This window comes from Myotis davidii, unplaced genomic scaffold, assembly GCF_000327345.1.
Source record: "Myotis davidii unplaced genomic scaffold, ASM32734v1 scaffold1413, whole genome shotgun sequence".
NCBI lineage: Eukaryota > Metazoa > Chordata > Mammalia > Chiroptera > Vespertilionidae > Myotis > Myotis davidii.
The window spans coordinates 536,505-551,533 of record NW_006286970.1 but is presented as its reverse complement, the minus strand read 5'-3'; the positions used below and the strand labels follow the sequence as shown (position 1 = coordinate 551,533).

The following is a 15,029-nucleotide window of genomic DNA, read 5'->3' as shown; positions in this document are numbered from 1 at the left end:
AGAAATGAACTAAGACCAGTAGGAGAATCCCAATTGTCAGATAGAGAGCTTGTTTCCTAATGCTTAGTAACAACCTCTCTAAGCTTCACTCACTTCATCTGCAAAACAGGGGTAATGAGGACCTCACAAGAGTGCTGTGAGGTTTAAGTGCAGTGAGCTAGCAGAATGTCTTGGACACATAGACTTTTTTAGCTTCTTTCCCTTCTCTCTTTTGAGTGATCTCTGACTTAAACCTCAGTTTGTAATTACTGAGATCCTTGGTTCGATATCACAATCTACAATCTACATGTGAATGTATTAAAATACAACCATTATCTAAGGTTCTCTAGAGCAGTCTATGCAACCTTCACATTACCAAGATTTTTAGAGTGAAAAAGCTTGTGTCTTACTTTTCCCTCTTTGTCTCAGCATGTGTCTGGTGTATAGTAGACAATAAATATTTACTGATGGCATGCTGAATGAATTGGATGAGGGAATGGACAAGAGATAAATGGCAGGGATGCTTACCCACAATTTAAAGCTCTTAAAAATCTAGGCATTCTTATCAGCACCAGACATTGTTAAGCCACTCAGAGAACACTATAGCCTTGTTAAAGCCTCAAGGATAGAATTTGGTCTCCATTTTGCAGTTAAGATAACTTTGGTGGGGGTGGAGGGTGGTGGCAGACGAGATTGGTTCATTCTGAGGTATAAGAGACTTGAGACTAGATCCATGCAATACCACCTCTCTTCTAGGAGTTTCTTCATTCTGTGAGAACTTTTCAGTGTTCTCAATGAAAAATGATGAAAGGGGGATCAGAACACATTCTGATATAATCGAGAAATGTTCTGCTTCCCTGGAGTCCTTTTACTGAAGCAGCAGGCAGTGACTACTTAAAGCACATTCTGCCTCCTGTTAATGAGTTTATACAGAACTTCAGCAAGAAAACTGAAAATGCTAGTGCTAAAACTCAGGAACAGGATCTAGTTCTTCAGTTCTAGTAGCTCAAGTTTGAAAGGCGATCGGTGAGTTATCCAGAAAGCTGCTTGTACATCTATGTACAGTTGAGCAAAGAAGAGTGGTGTTCATTAATATGCGGCTATAGGTCTGTTATAAAAGATTCCCTCTTCAAAGAAACCCAGTTCTTCTTTCCTAAATCATATTACATACACTTCTCCTTTTGATTAGAACATTTATATATAGTGAATATCTGGTGCAAAGATGTGACAATAGTGAAAATGATCATTGATCAGAACAACAAGCTGGCACAGAGGTGAGCATTAGGAAACAGCCAGAGTGGACAAAGGGCCAGGACCACTCTGCACAGCCTCCTATTATTGTCCAGTGGATATTTCAACATATAATAGTGGAGCCCGATCCTGAGGTCATGACCTCAGTCCTGAAACTGTTGGCCAAGGTGAAGTCCTCTCTCAAAAGCTCTTCTTCCCAACAGCGACTTCCCTTCAATCACAAGTTGCAGGCGATCAAAAATACCAGCTGGGTTGTATTGCAGTTTCACTCTGATTTAAGGTTCTTTCTCGAAGTCTCAGTTCTAGGCATTCCACAGTAAGGGGGTATGTAGTAAGTTCAAACTTGTTAGCAAAAAGGCTTGGCGAATTAATCAACCACTTTAAGTCTCCATTTCCATAGATACAAATGCCACGCACGTAATGGCCTGCAAAGGAGAAAACAAAAAACATCAAACATGCTTGCTTTCAAAAGTTAGGGGCCATGAACTTGCAGTGGTCCAGTTACTGCTTGACTACTGAGTAGCCAACACTGGACCAAGTGCTATGGAATTCTAATGAAACATGATAGTGTAGAGACACCCTACAAAGAAGTTCAACGGTTTATGGAAAGACAAAGGGCATAATATGTCTTTAAAGAAAATGAGAGTTAAATAACACAAAGCAATAACACTCTAGGCATCATGAGGCAATTCATGTATTATCTTATTAAGAGTTATGGATGAGAGGTTCTAGAAGTGTGCAGATGGCTTAATGGGTCACACTGGTCAGGCCTCTTCCCTGAGCTCCAGCCTAGTCTCTCTAAATGCCTACTTTATACCCTCTCTTAGATAAGTAATAAACCTAACCAATAATAACTTGTCAGGACTGAACTCCTTAGTCCTCTCCAAGTCTTCCCCATTGAAATCCACAGCAATTCTATTCTCTGATGATTTCTGCACTTCTCCCTTCTCTTTCACACTCCACATCCAACTTCTCAGCAATCCTGTCAGTTCAATCTTCAAAATATTAAAATAAAATTTGACTACTTTTCACCACCTTCATTATTGCCATCCTGGTCCGAGTCACCTCCATCTTCCTGTCTTGAGCTTTTGTAATAATAATTGGTTTCACTGACTCCACCTCTGCCTATTAGTAATATTCTCAGCATGATAGCCACAATGAGTTTTAAATGTAAGCAGACCATGCCTCCTCTGCTTAAATGGCTTCTCATCTATGTGGAACAATAGCCAAAATCCTAGCAATGGCATTTAAGACTTCTCAGAGTCAGCATAGCTCAGTGGTTGAGTGTCGACCTATGAGCCAGGAGGTCACAGTTTGATACCCCCTCCCTCTATGAAATCAATAAAATATATATATATACATATATATACATACTAGGGGCCCAGTGCATGAAAATTCATGCACTGGATGGGGGGTGTCCTCAGCCTGGCCTGCCCCCTGTCACAATCCAGGAGCCCTCAGGGGCAGGAAGTGACCCGGCCATTAGGCCACTGCCAGCAGCGCAAGCCTTGGCCAGCCCTGGTTACCTGAGCCTCGAGCAGCCCTGGGCAGCTGCGGGGCTGAGGGCAGGTCCGGCCGCACCTACGCCTGTGGCACTCCCTTCCCCCCCACCCTCGCAGGGCTGAAAGGACTGGGGGACTCCGGTGGGGCTGAGGGGACTGGGTGCCGCCATCTTGTGGCTATGGATGCTGCCATCTTTGTGACAGAGTGATGGTCAATTTGCATATTCCCTCTTTATTAGATAGGATTTTTAAAAAAGACTTCTCAGAGTCTAGCCCTTGGACTTACCTCCCACCACTTATTATAATCCTTAATAACCCTTGCTCATTCATTTTGGACACACTGGCCTTCTTGCTGGTCCCAAGAACACCAGGCATGTTTTACTTGAGAATCCCTGTTTGCTCTTCCTCCCCTGGGCTGCCCCCTTTCACTAGACATCCCCCAGAGGCTCCCTCTTGCACTACCCCAGGTCTCTGCTTCAAGGCCATCTTCTCAGAGTGGCCTTCTTTGTCCTCCTTTCCTCTTTCCATGATTCATTTTTCTTCTTGCACTTATTACTAACTGATGTATATATCAGTGCCATGAAGGAAAATAGTATTTTGTTTATAGTCTTTCTCCCCAGATTGGAATATAAGCTCCAGAAGAGCTGGCATTTGAGACCAGATTGTTCACTTCTGTGTCCCCTGCATCTGGAACAGAGCCTGGTAAATATTAGGTATTAAATTAATACTTTTTGAATAAAAGGATGGAGAAGGAGGAGTGGAGAGTTAGTGGATGGGTAGAATTAGCAAGTATCAGGGGGATGGGTGGTGGTTTCAACTGGGGAAAATGCCTCTAAAAAACTGTAGAGATGAGAATTTTCTGCAAGAATAAGTAGTTTTATTGAGGAATGGCCTAGAAACAGAATGGTAGGAAGTTGGAACTCTTTTTCAGAGGTTGCATGGCATAAAGTAGAACTATTATGGATGACTGACTTAAAACAAATTAAAAAGACTTGTGCCTTTTTTATCCCATAATTATGGAGATTTTTTGAAGATTTTTGAATAGATGACTCAAATGGTAAAATTCATTTTAGCAATATTAATTTTGCAGAACTTGGCAGGGTACATTAGAAGTCAATCAAGAGACTACAGTAATAACTTATTGTAAACCAGAAAGCTCATTCAAGGTTAATAGTTTCCATGAGTGGGAAAGAAAGGATATTAGAGATAGAATACAGAAGGACTGACAGGTCTTGATGATTAATTCAATGTGGCAGGGAGGAAGTATAATTGAGAGGAAATCTCTGGGGAAAGAAGCCAGAGTTATGGGAAGTAAAAGAATAACTGGGTGAGAAGTTCAAGAACAACTTGGTGGTGAGGAGAACTGAACACATAGGCAGCATACCCATGCTTAAAAAATGGAAATGAACAGGAGAGAATACTTCAGTTTGTATCAACAGAGGGTGCGTGGACAACTTGATCTTGAGGATAGAGGCAGTAAATACATACTTGCAGAGAAAAGGAAAAAAATCATCAGAGAGAAAGACACTGAGAATGCAAGAGAGCAAGGGGAGCATGTAGGGGACCCACACATAACTGAGACCACAGATGGTGACCTTGGTGGTGAGAATGAGTAACTTTTCCTCTTGAAATAGGAAGGAATAATGAGAGAATGTGTCAAAAATACTCTAAGATGGAGAAAAGGGATGATATGGAAAAGGAACTGGTAAGGGGATTTTGATTAAATGTCTTGAAAGTTCTTCCTAGAATTGAAATATTCATTGTTTTAAAGAGTGTTTTAGCATAAGATTAAGAGCTTAGAGGTGAGCAGGAAAACTAAAATGGTATATGCCGGGAAGGGCACCAGGAAAATAACGAGGTAGATAAGAGAATAAGTAGGTACTTTGGAGCATCTAGCTGAAGTTAAATGTCAGGTCCCTTACCCATGCTCCAGCAATGTTCTGTTTAGGGAAACACAAGTGGCAAAAAGCAGATGCCAATAAAGATCAAGTGTAGTAATCAGTCTTGCAGGGTCAAATGGCGAGGGAACCTCAAATGCTAGTGAAGACAGCATGGGATGGCCGAAGACAGCATGGGATGGCCAATAGAGTACAGAGGCTGCACAAGGAATCCCGAAGGAAACCAGTACAAGGAAGAGGCTGGAAAAGTTGAACCTCTGAAAATCCCAATTTAAAAAAAGCAAACACATTTAAAATAACAATGAACAATTTGGTCAAAAATCCTAGCCCTCTTAGAACTTCTATTCTGTTCCCGGGAGAAAGTAAGTATACATAATACATAAATTGGTGAAGGAAATTAGTAGTGTGACAAAGAGATGATAATCAGAAATGTAAGCTCTAAGTCCAAGACCATAAAGCTAGAATGATGCTCTGTGAGTCTACGTGCTAAGAAGACTCGTAAAGCAGGTACACACATGAGTTTGAAACAAATCCTATTACTCACAGCCAAGGGGAAAAAGTCCAGATTGTATTACTGGCTTGCTGACTTGGCATGCAATGTTCTACTTCTGTTGGATTATGTCTGTTTCTTTTTCCTCTATAGTTATTTGGGAAAAATAATTTATTTTTATTTTTAATTGATTTTAGAGAGAGACATTGATGTGAGGGAGAAACATTGATTGGTTGCCTCCCACATGTACCCTGACTGGGCATTGAACCCACAACCTGGTTATGTGCCCAGAGTGGGAATCAAATCCGCCTCCTTCTGGTGTAAAAGATGATGCCCAACCAACTGAATCACACTGGCCAGGGCTGGGAGACAAATAATTTTTATGCTCTGAACTTGATAAGGCTTTCAGATGTTCATTGGCACAACAGGTACCAAGAGAAGAAAAATGAGACATTTGTCTGAGAGGGTCTTGGGCTATCTGAGCTTCGTACCCAGTGTAGGTTCCCTGGCTAGGGGCTTCTCTCCAGGCCCCCTCCTATCATATGATCAGTAAAGGTTCCTAAAAAAGTGCAAACCTGATAGCCTACACCAGTGATGGCGAACCTATGACACGCGAACTCATTTTTTTGGTTGATTTTTCTTTGTTAAATGGCATTTAAATATATAAAATAAATATCAAAAATATAAGTCTTTGTTTTACTATGATTGCAAATATCAAAAAATTTCTCTATGTAACACGGCACCAGAGTTAAGTTAGGGTTTTTCAAAATGCTGACACGCCGAGCTCAAAAGGTTCGCCATCTCTGGCCTACACCTTCTCTACTGGGACAGGGTCTGGATAGAGGTGATGACAAGGAGACTGAGGTGCAGTGGCTACTGCACAGTGGGAACGGGAGCTTCTGTGGTTCGGGAGGGCTAGAGCTACAAAGGAATGATGTCATGTGGGTCCCTGTTGGGGATGTTGAAGTCCTCAAGTCTTCAGCTGGAGAGGAGGTGGAGAAGCAGATCAGAGGATGACTGCAGTGGTCCTAGGAGGATGGTAGGGGTTATGGAAGGGTGTGGAGAAGACACTATAGCCCGAATATTGGGACCGTAACTGATGGTGATGGTCTGTTTTCTAAAGATGATCCAGGAGCTCTAAGAGCAAAGCCACCTCCTCCCATTCTCCTCCTTCCAGTAGAAGGGCAGGCTATGGTGAGAGTGCAGGCAGGTGGCATGAGCTGTCTTCTGAGAAAATGTGGGCTGAATAAAGTAAAGATATAAATGTGCTAAAGAATAGACTGAAATTTCTGTACAGTGATGTGAGGACGTTGCCATCCACAGTGGGGTGGGACTCTCAAGAGAAAGACAGCAGAGACATGGAGGCATGGAACAGAGTGTGGACTCTCAGAGGGAAGGCAGGGGAAGGTGGGTGAGTGGAAGGTAATCAACCAAAGACCTTGTATTCTCATATGCATAACCCATGGGCACAGACAATAGGGAGCTGAAGGCCTGGGGCGGGGTGTGTGGGGGGATAGAGGGTGAGAGGGGTGGCCTAGAGGGGGTCAATGGGGGAAAAAAAGGCTACATCTATATATATATATGGAGGCTGAGTGTGATGGAGAGGTATGGAAAGCAGCAATCTACAATTAGTTGTAGAGAAAATGGATTGATAAGTGAGGCTCTGGATTGAATATAAGAGTGGAGAAGGCAAAGACTTATTATCGCAGGGAAAATAGGTAAAACTTCCATAGTCATTCATTCATTCACTTAATCACTCACTGAATAAATATTAATTGTGTGCTATTACGGGCAGAGTTGTGTACCCCCAAAATTCACATATGCAAGTCCTAACTCCCAGTACCTGAGTCTATGACTATATTTAAAGAGATAATTAAGTTAAAATGAGGTCATAGGAGTAGACACTAATCCAATATGACTGGCGTCCTTTTAAGAAGAGATTAGGACACAGATACACACAGAGGGAAGTCCATGTGAGGACACAGGGAGAAGGCAGCCTTCTATCAGCCAAGGAGCATGCCCTCCGAAGAAACCAATGACACTGTGATCTTGGACTTCCAGCTTCCATGACAGCGAGGAAATAAATTTCCTTTGTGTAAGCTACCCAGTTTGTGGTTATGTGTAGAATGACTTTGCTATGTTAGCCCTAGCAAACAAACACACATGCCCACTATGTAGAAGGCAATAGTTTGAATGAAATGTAAACAGAACTTATAAAAACCCTTCTTCATAAGGTTCTATAGAAACAAGACTACTTGGGATTTCAAGTTCTTGTCCATTGGAAGAGAAATCTCTCATGAATGCCACTTGCCATCAGGCCAGAGCTGCAGTAAACACCTCCGAACTGGAAGCCTGGCTGTGGAGGGAGCAGAGGCTGCTGAGAGGGATGGGGTCCAGCCTGCTCTTGGATGATATCACTACTCACCCCTACCACTTTCCTAACCCCTGCAATCCCCAAAGGAACAGAAAGAGGAATAAGCAATAATAAGAAAGCAGAAACTACCAAGAAGAAAGTACCACTATAATTTGAACCTACCTGGACAATGTTTAAATGTATTTTTCAAGAACTGTGTCTAAAAGCCTCTAGCTAATCTTTTAATCACTCGCAGATTGGTTAAAATATACCTGCAGTTCTCTCCATGAAAACCCTGTATTTTACAACTTCCTTCATGCCAACACCAACAAGCAGTATGGCTTTAAAGTATGAGATGCATGCCTCACCATGGCAGCCTCCGTGTTTGTCTTCCATGTCAATCCACTTCACGGCTCTGAGGTTACCAGTCCATGATGCATTTGGCATGGAGCCAGGGACACCTGCAATGTTGACAAAGAAGAAAAGCATAAATGAGAACCAAGAGAGAAGGGTGTCAATTTCTTCAATTAACCCTCCAAGTCATTTTCTTTGAATATATTATCTTTCACATCAGATTTCTCATCATTATGGTGTGAATACTTGGTGGTTATGGGCTTGGCTTTGCCACCAGTAAAAAGAATCTATTGATTTTTTTTCATAGTGTGTGTGACCAAGCCTGAAAAGTTTGCTTACACACATAGAGTTTAAGAAATACTGTGGTGTAAAACCACAGAGAAGGTTGGGGATTTTTGGTCTCTTAATGGCCTTTAATTAAATGTATGTGCAATCCCAATGTTAATTTTATTTATTTATTTTTTTAGGATTTTCCAGATGGCTTCTAAGAAGTGCAGGCCCTGGAAACAGGCTGCTCAAGATTCTTAGTGCTAATTAAGTGAGAGCAATTCCAGGGTTGCTCTTATATGACATTGCAATTTTAGGCATACAGAGAAAGACAGCTTGTTCACGACATGTTTAACATAAATCTTTTAACACACTATGCTTTTTATTTGTTAAAATACTTCTTGAGCATTTGATATTTGATGTGCTGGGAACTGGGGACAGAGAAATCATTCCTGATCACCCAATGAGGATAATGAATTGTCTATCCCAGGAGTAGGTTTTGAGCTTTGAGTTTTCCTAGAAGATTGGTGTACACTGATCCACGCATCTCTATCTCTTTCAGTTGTTCTTTGACCAAATGCTGTTGCTGACCTATTTTCTAGTTAGAAATTATCTAATGCACCTTTGAAACGTAAAGAATTCGCCTTAAAAGGGGAGAGGGGAGTTTTAGGTTGTCATCTTGCTAAGCCAACGTTTCTCTAACTTGGCATCATTGACTGACACTCTGGGCTGGATAATGCTTGGCTATAGGACCCGTCCTGTGTAGTGTATGATGTTCAGCAGCACCCCTGGCCTCTACCCCCTAGATGCCAGTAATACATACCCCCCAACTGTGATAATCAAGAATGTCTTCAGACATTGCCGAATATCCCCAGGGGAGCAAGATTGCCCTGTTTGAGAAACACTGTGCTACACTACTCAAATAACCCTCTTCATCTCAATAAATTTTGGAGAGGTCCCAGAGATGAAGGGTCCATTTAATCACATAGAGTAATTACACCCCAAGATTTCCAGTACTGGAAAAGGAGTATATGGGAATCAATGTAGATGCAACTAGCTGAGGAATATTTCACTTCATAGGAACTGCAGCAATTTTCACCAGTGATAAATTCAACCTGAGCACCATTTTGATGTAATGGCACTAAGCAAATTTTATCTGTATTCAAATTGCAATAGTCCTTTCTTACAAGACTTTAAATATTGATAAGGTATACTGTGGTAGGCAGAATAATGCCCCCCCAAGCATATACTCAAAGAAGTCCGTATCCTAATCCCTGGACTTTGAGAATATGTTATGTTTTATGGCAAATGGGAATTAAGACTGCTAATCAGCTGACCTTAAACTGGGAAATAGGGAGAGCATTCTGAAGTATCCAGGTGGGCCCCATGTAATCACAAGGGTCTTTTAACAATGAAAGTGGGAGGCAGAGTGTTGATTGGCCTGGTGTGCTGTGAGGACGCCATCATGTCTTTGCCATTTGAAGTGGAGGAAGGGGCGAAGGATGCAGGTGGTCTCTAGAAGCTGGAAGGCAGGTAACAGATGCTGCCCAGCCCCCACTGAGAGAAGCAGCCCACCCATGCCTTGATTTTAGCCTGGTGAGACACATGTCAGACTTCTGACCTGCAGAACTGTAAGACCATACATCTGTGTCCATTACGCTGCTAAACTTGTGGTAATTGTTATGGTGCCAAATAGAAAACTAAGTACATACTAATGATAAAAAGTTACCCAAGACGATGAATTTTTAAAAATATATTTGTATTGATTTCAGAGAGGAAGGGAGAGAGAGATAGATACATCAATGATGAGAGGGAATAATTGATCAGCTGCCTCCTGCATGCCCCACACTGGGGGTTGAGCTAGCAACCCAGGCATGTGCCCTGACCGGGAATCAAGCCACAAACCATGACCTCCTGGTTCATAGATCGACGCTCAACCACTAAGCCACACTGGCTGGGCAGAATATTTTTTTAATAAGGCGAAAAATAGACACAACTAATACTTTTTAAGAAGTGTAATTGGACAGGCACATAAAAATATTTCCTCTTTAATAACATTAACAAAAACGTGCATTTTCAGAACAAAAAAAGCTCTGTTCTTTTGCCCTGATGTCACATAATAATTATATGATGATCTAAATCAAGAGTTGTACCAAGGTTTCCTAACTAAAATTAAATTTGGCATGGCTTTCCTCTATATAGCATGAGTCTGTAGGGGTACACCTCAAGAATCTTCCTTTCTTGCTGCCAAACTTGAAAACTCTGCTTATACGTGTTGAATATTCAAGAAAAATGCTATGTATTATATTAAGTGATATTTCTTCCTACTGCTTTGTCATTAACCTGCTCTGTACCCCTTGTGCATCATTTAATGTCACTCAGACTCACCTTTCAAATGAAGTAGGTAGCTTAGATAAGGTTTTTCAACCTTTCAGACTGCAAAGCACAGAGAATTTTACTCCATCACTTACACACACACACACACACCCCAAACCTAAGTTTCACAAATAACTTTTAGGCTTATTACAAGCATTGCAGTTGCTAATTTTACATTATTTTCTAGTCTATTCTCATGTTAAACACTCTAGTCAAAACCCACTAACGTGGTTGCTGGATCCACTAATGAGATACAACTACTATGTAAAAAATACTGGACTAGATGATTGTATTCTTGTTGTTGCTGTTATTGTTATTGACTGTCAGGCTTCTAGGAAGGATAGTTATGGGGTGTATGGGTAATAGTCTATCCTCAATTCACAGGGAAGATCTATTTTTCATTCTTTCTGGGGTGCGGCAAAAAGAAGACACCAATATTATCAGAGAAAACATTTCAAACTATTAAACCCAATTCTCTCATTTGCTCTTCATAGGCTTATTTAAACAAAAGATTTGAAATAAAGTTTACAGAGTAACCAGCAATGTTTTTCTTGGGACTAAGCCTTTATTAGTCAAATAACTGCACTTGTTGAATAAATGAAGATGATTCTTTGAAATACAAGCTTTATTTACATTGGCTTGACTTTCTTCTTATTGTTCTCCTCATTTAGGGAGACAAATTCCAGCAATTGCTTATTATTTAAGGTCATATATGTACTTTTTAACTTATTAAATAAATAAAGAATTATGTTTTTAAATGTGAAAAGTCAATGCTGATGTCAGTTTACTGAAAGGATTTTCTCACATTTAATGGTGGTGCTATAAATTGGTACAACTCTGGAAAATCAATTTGAAAACAATGTAGGAAAGATCAGCCTAATTGCCAATTTCCTTTGGCCCTTTAAAACAATAGTTTCAAAGTAAGCTAGGAAATAATTCTTAAAGTGTAAAAATCTGTATATGACCATGTTCATTATGACATTATTTACACATACTCACTAACAGCACAGGCTTTGAAGTCAGACAGGAGGCATTCTAAATCCCCATCTGCTCTTACTGTGACCTTGAACAGTCATGTAATTTCTTTGAAACATCATCTACTAACCTTCAAAACCTCACAGGATTTTGTTAGCGTTAAATAAGATAATGTATGTATTGTGCTTAGCATAGAGCCTGGCTACTCAATAAATGGTTGAAAACATAATTCCTCTATTAAAATCACGGGGACAGCTTTTTTTTTTTTTTTACTATAATCCAAAGCAAGTTTCTCAACCTCGACATTACTGACATCTGGGCTGGATAATTTTTTGCAGACGATTTCTTTGCTGTGGGGTTGCCCTGTGTATCGTAGGATGTTTAGTGGCAGCATCCTGGGTCTTTACCCATTAGATGCCAGTAGCAGTCCTTCCCTTCCCCCATCTCATCTCCAGTTGTGACCATCAAAAATATTTCCAGATGTTGCCAAATGTGCCTGGGGGTGGGGGTGGGGGCAAAATCAGCCCTGGTTGACAACATGAAATCTTACATTATTAATAAAACCATGTAATCGCGCCCGGCTAGCTCAGTCGGTAGAGCCTGAGACTCTTAATAAAACCATGTATAAACATTTGCATGTGAAATGAAAAATGTTTTAAATTTATAAAAGTTTCTTTAATGTTATTATATTGCTTTTTATATTTAAATGGTTTTTTATATACATCTGAGTCTTAATTGCTTCACTGATTTAGTAACTGTGCTTGTAAATATTCTAAGAATAATTCAACACAATGTTCATTGTTAATTGGCTTTCACAATAAAAAATGGAAAATTAATAACAGAAAGGCAGTGTTAAATAACATAGCCTCTTTTTATCATTGTTAACTGGGGTAATTTTTAAACATAAGAAGAGCCCTGGCTGGTGTGGCTCAGTTGGTTGGAGTGTCGTCCCATGTGCCAGAGGGTGAAGGTTCTATTTCCAGTCAGGTTCTTTCCCTGGCACATACCCAGGTTTTGGGTTTGATCCTGGGTTGGGGCACGTACAGGAGGCAGCTGATAGATGTTTCTCTCTCACAATGATGTTTCCCTCTCTCTCCCTTTCTCTGTTTAAATTCAATTTAAAAAAGTTAATTTTAAAAATAAAAAGATACAGTATTGTTTTCACCTACCAATGGTTCATGAATCACATGGGGTTATTAACACATGAAGCATGAGATGGCGTTTTTATTTAATGTGGGTATTTTCTAGACAGTCCCAGAGATAATAAATGGCATAACATCCTTAAAGTGACAGCTCTTCATTCACCGTGATAATTGCCCACAAATGGTTGTAAAAGGAAAAGATGGAATGGGGGAAGGAAGGAAAATCCAGAGTTTTCAACTCAAAGGGATTTTAGAAATTTTAATATGTTTTAATATTTTAATCTTTTCCCCTTAATGTTAAGCTGTGTGAGCTAGAGCTTAGGAAATATAAATGAATTGCTCAGGAGTGTGGACCTGCTAAATAACTTGTTAGTGTTGTTTCAAGATAATTTGCTCACTTATTCTATGGTTTTTTTTGCCCTACATATTTTATTTTTATTGAATTTATTGGGGTGACATTGGTTAATAAAATTATGTTTCAGGTGTACAATTCTATAATGCATCACCTTTATATTGTATTGTGTGTTCACCATCCCAAGTCCAGTCTCCTTCCATCACCATTTATCCTCTCTCTACCCTTTTCTCCCCCCCCCCCACCTCCCTCAGTGGTTTCTTACGTGCCTCCCATGTTCCAGAGTAGATGCTGGGGGAAAGCCCGGAATTAGATGTTCTTGGAGCTTTCAGCTTAGTGTATCCAGAGGGTTTATATGTACCGATATCCTCACTAGCAGCCCAGTCACCTCTACTCAAGGGTCTTTCCTGCAAAGGGGGCATCTGTAATACTTTCAACAATAAAGATAACTTTTTTAAAAAGAGCCGAAACCGGTTTGGCTCAGTGGATAGAGCATAGGCCTGCCGACTGCAGGGTCCCAGGTTCGATTCCAGTCAAGGGCATGGACCTTGGTTGCGGGCATATCCCCAGTGGGAGATGTGCAAGAGGCAGCTGATCGATGTTTCTCTCTCATCGATGTTTCTAACTCTCTATCTCTCTCCCTTCCTCTCTGTAAAAAGTCAATAAAATATATTAAAAAATAAAAAATAAATAAAAAAGAGCCTTTCCTGGACAGTGCTAGTGTGAACAGGAAAGGTTAGTGGAGCATTTGGAAAAGTGGGCAGTGCTGTTCCAGAGCAGTTCAAGTTTCATTACAACCCTGACCTTGTCCCTTGGCCCTCTGCCTATGTTTCTTTTTTGGCTGCTTATCATCTGTAACTCTCAAACATCCCTTACATTATGGCAAATTTTTCTGAGGCTGTTTCACTTCAGTTTCACTACTGCCAGACTTGTAGCCCGACAACTTTCCCTTCCTTCCTCCACTAAACCATGACATTCTTCAAAATCCTTCACGTCACAGTTGATCCAAATCTCGTTAATCCTCCCAGCTCTGACTGCTGTGATTCTGTGCCTACAGGAGCCCCCAACTGATTTCCAATCTAATGCCAGTTCTTCAAGCCTTCCCTGGCTTTTTAAAAAACAAAACAAAAAAATTATATAGCTTTATAAAATAACTTTTTTAAACTTCAGTCCAAACTGGTGAAACATAGAAATCCATTTCTTGAGCCTCATTCCAGACTGAATCAGAAACTCTGCGCATAGGACCTAGAAGTTTTTATTTCAACAAGCCCTTTATTTTAACAAGGCTTTAGAAACCCCTCCTCAAAAGGTACATGGGTAGAATGTGAGGTGAGTCTTGAATGATGTGATTGGCTGACAGTGTTGCCCAGAAGCAACACTAGAAGTGACTGGATGGAGGCGGAAATGGTTCTACTATGTGAGAGGAGAGCCCCAGATCTGACCCACCCCATCCAATGGGCTGCATCAAAATTGTGCTAACAAGGAATGAAAAGAATAAAAGTAGTCACCTTTAAGAACTATTTCCCTTCCAAAAAGTGTTGTTTCCAGTGGCCCAATGCAAGTTCCTGAGCTCCAGCTATGAGAATAACCTTGGATAAATAATTTGTCTTTCAGCATTTTCCCTCTGTACATTCTTTTTTTAAAAAAATATTTTTATTGAGAGAGAACCAAGATGACGGCATAGGTAAACACTGGAGTTTGCTGCCTCAAACAACCACTTCAAAACTAAAAGATGGAACGGACATCACCCAGAACCACAGGAAAGCTGGCTGAGGGGAAATTCTTCAACTAGAAGGAAAGAGAACAGCATACTGAGGCTCAGTGGAGGCACAGTGTGGAAAATACAAAGGTGCGGAGGAGCGCATGGAGCGGGCTGGAGCTGAGGGCGCGGTTGTCGTTTTCAATTGGGAGGGAGGCTCAGGCTCTGAGCTCCAGTTCTGGGCGAGTCTCTAGGGACCCAGACTCAAACGGGAGAAGCGGGACTGTCTGTCATTGGTCGGAACGCGAGGGCAGCTTTCTCTCCGAGGTTTGCAGCGGTTGCTGGGACTCTGAGAGGCAGAGCCTCTGGGGACGGGACTGAGAGCAGCCAT

At 40.9% G+C, this 15,029-nt stretch overlaps 1 protein-coding gene across 1 annotated transcript in view; it reads right to left on the bottom strand.

Annotated features, from left to right (window-relative positions):
- Positions 1 to 209: 209 nt before the first annotated feature.
- The window catches only part of LOC102770362 (N-acetyllactosaminide beta-1,6-N-acetylglucosaminyl-transferase), a 45,440-nt gene continuing 30,620 nt past the window's right edge, over positions 210 to 15,029 (bottom strand). The window contains exons 2-3 of the mRNA XM_006758741.2: positions 7,842 to 7,934; positions 210 to 1,655 (exon numbers count right to left, since the gene is read on the bottom strand). Of these exons, the coding sequence (XP_006758804.1) occupies positions 1,465 to 1,655; positions 7,842 to 7,934 (284 nt within the window). The 3' untranslated portion in view covers positions 210 to 1,464. The remainder of the gene's footprint in view (positions 1,656 to 7,841; positions 7,935 to 15,029) is intronic.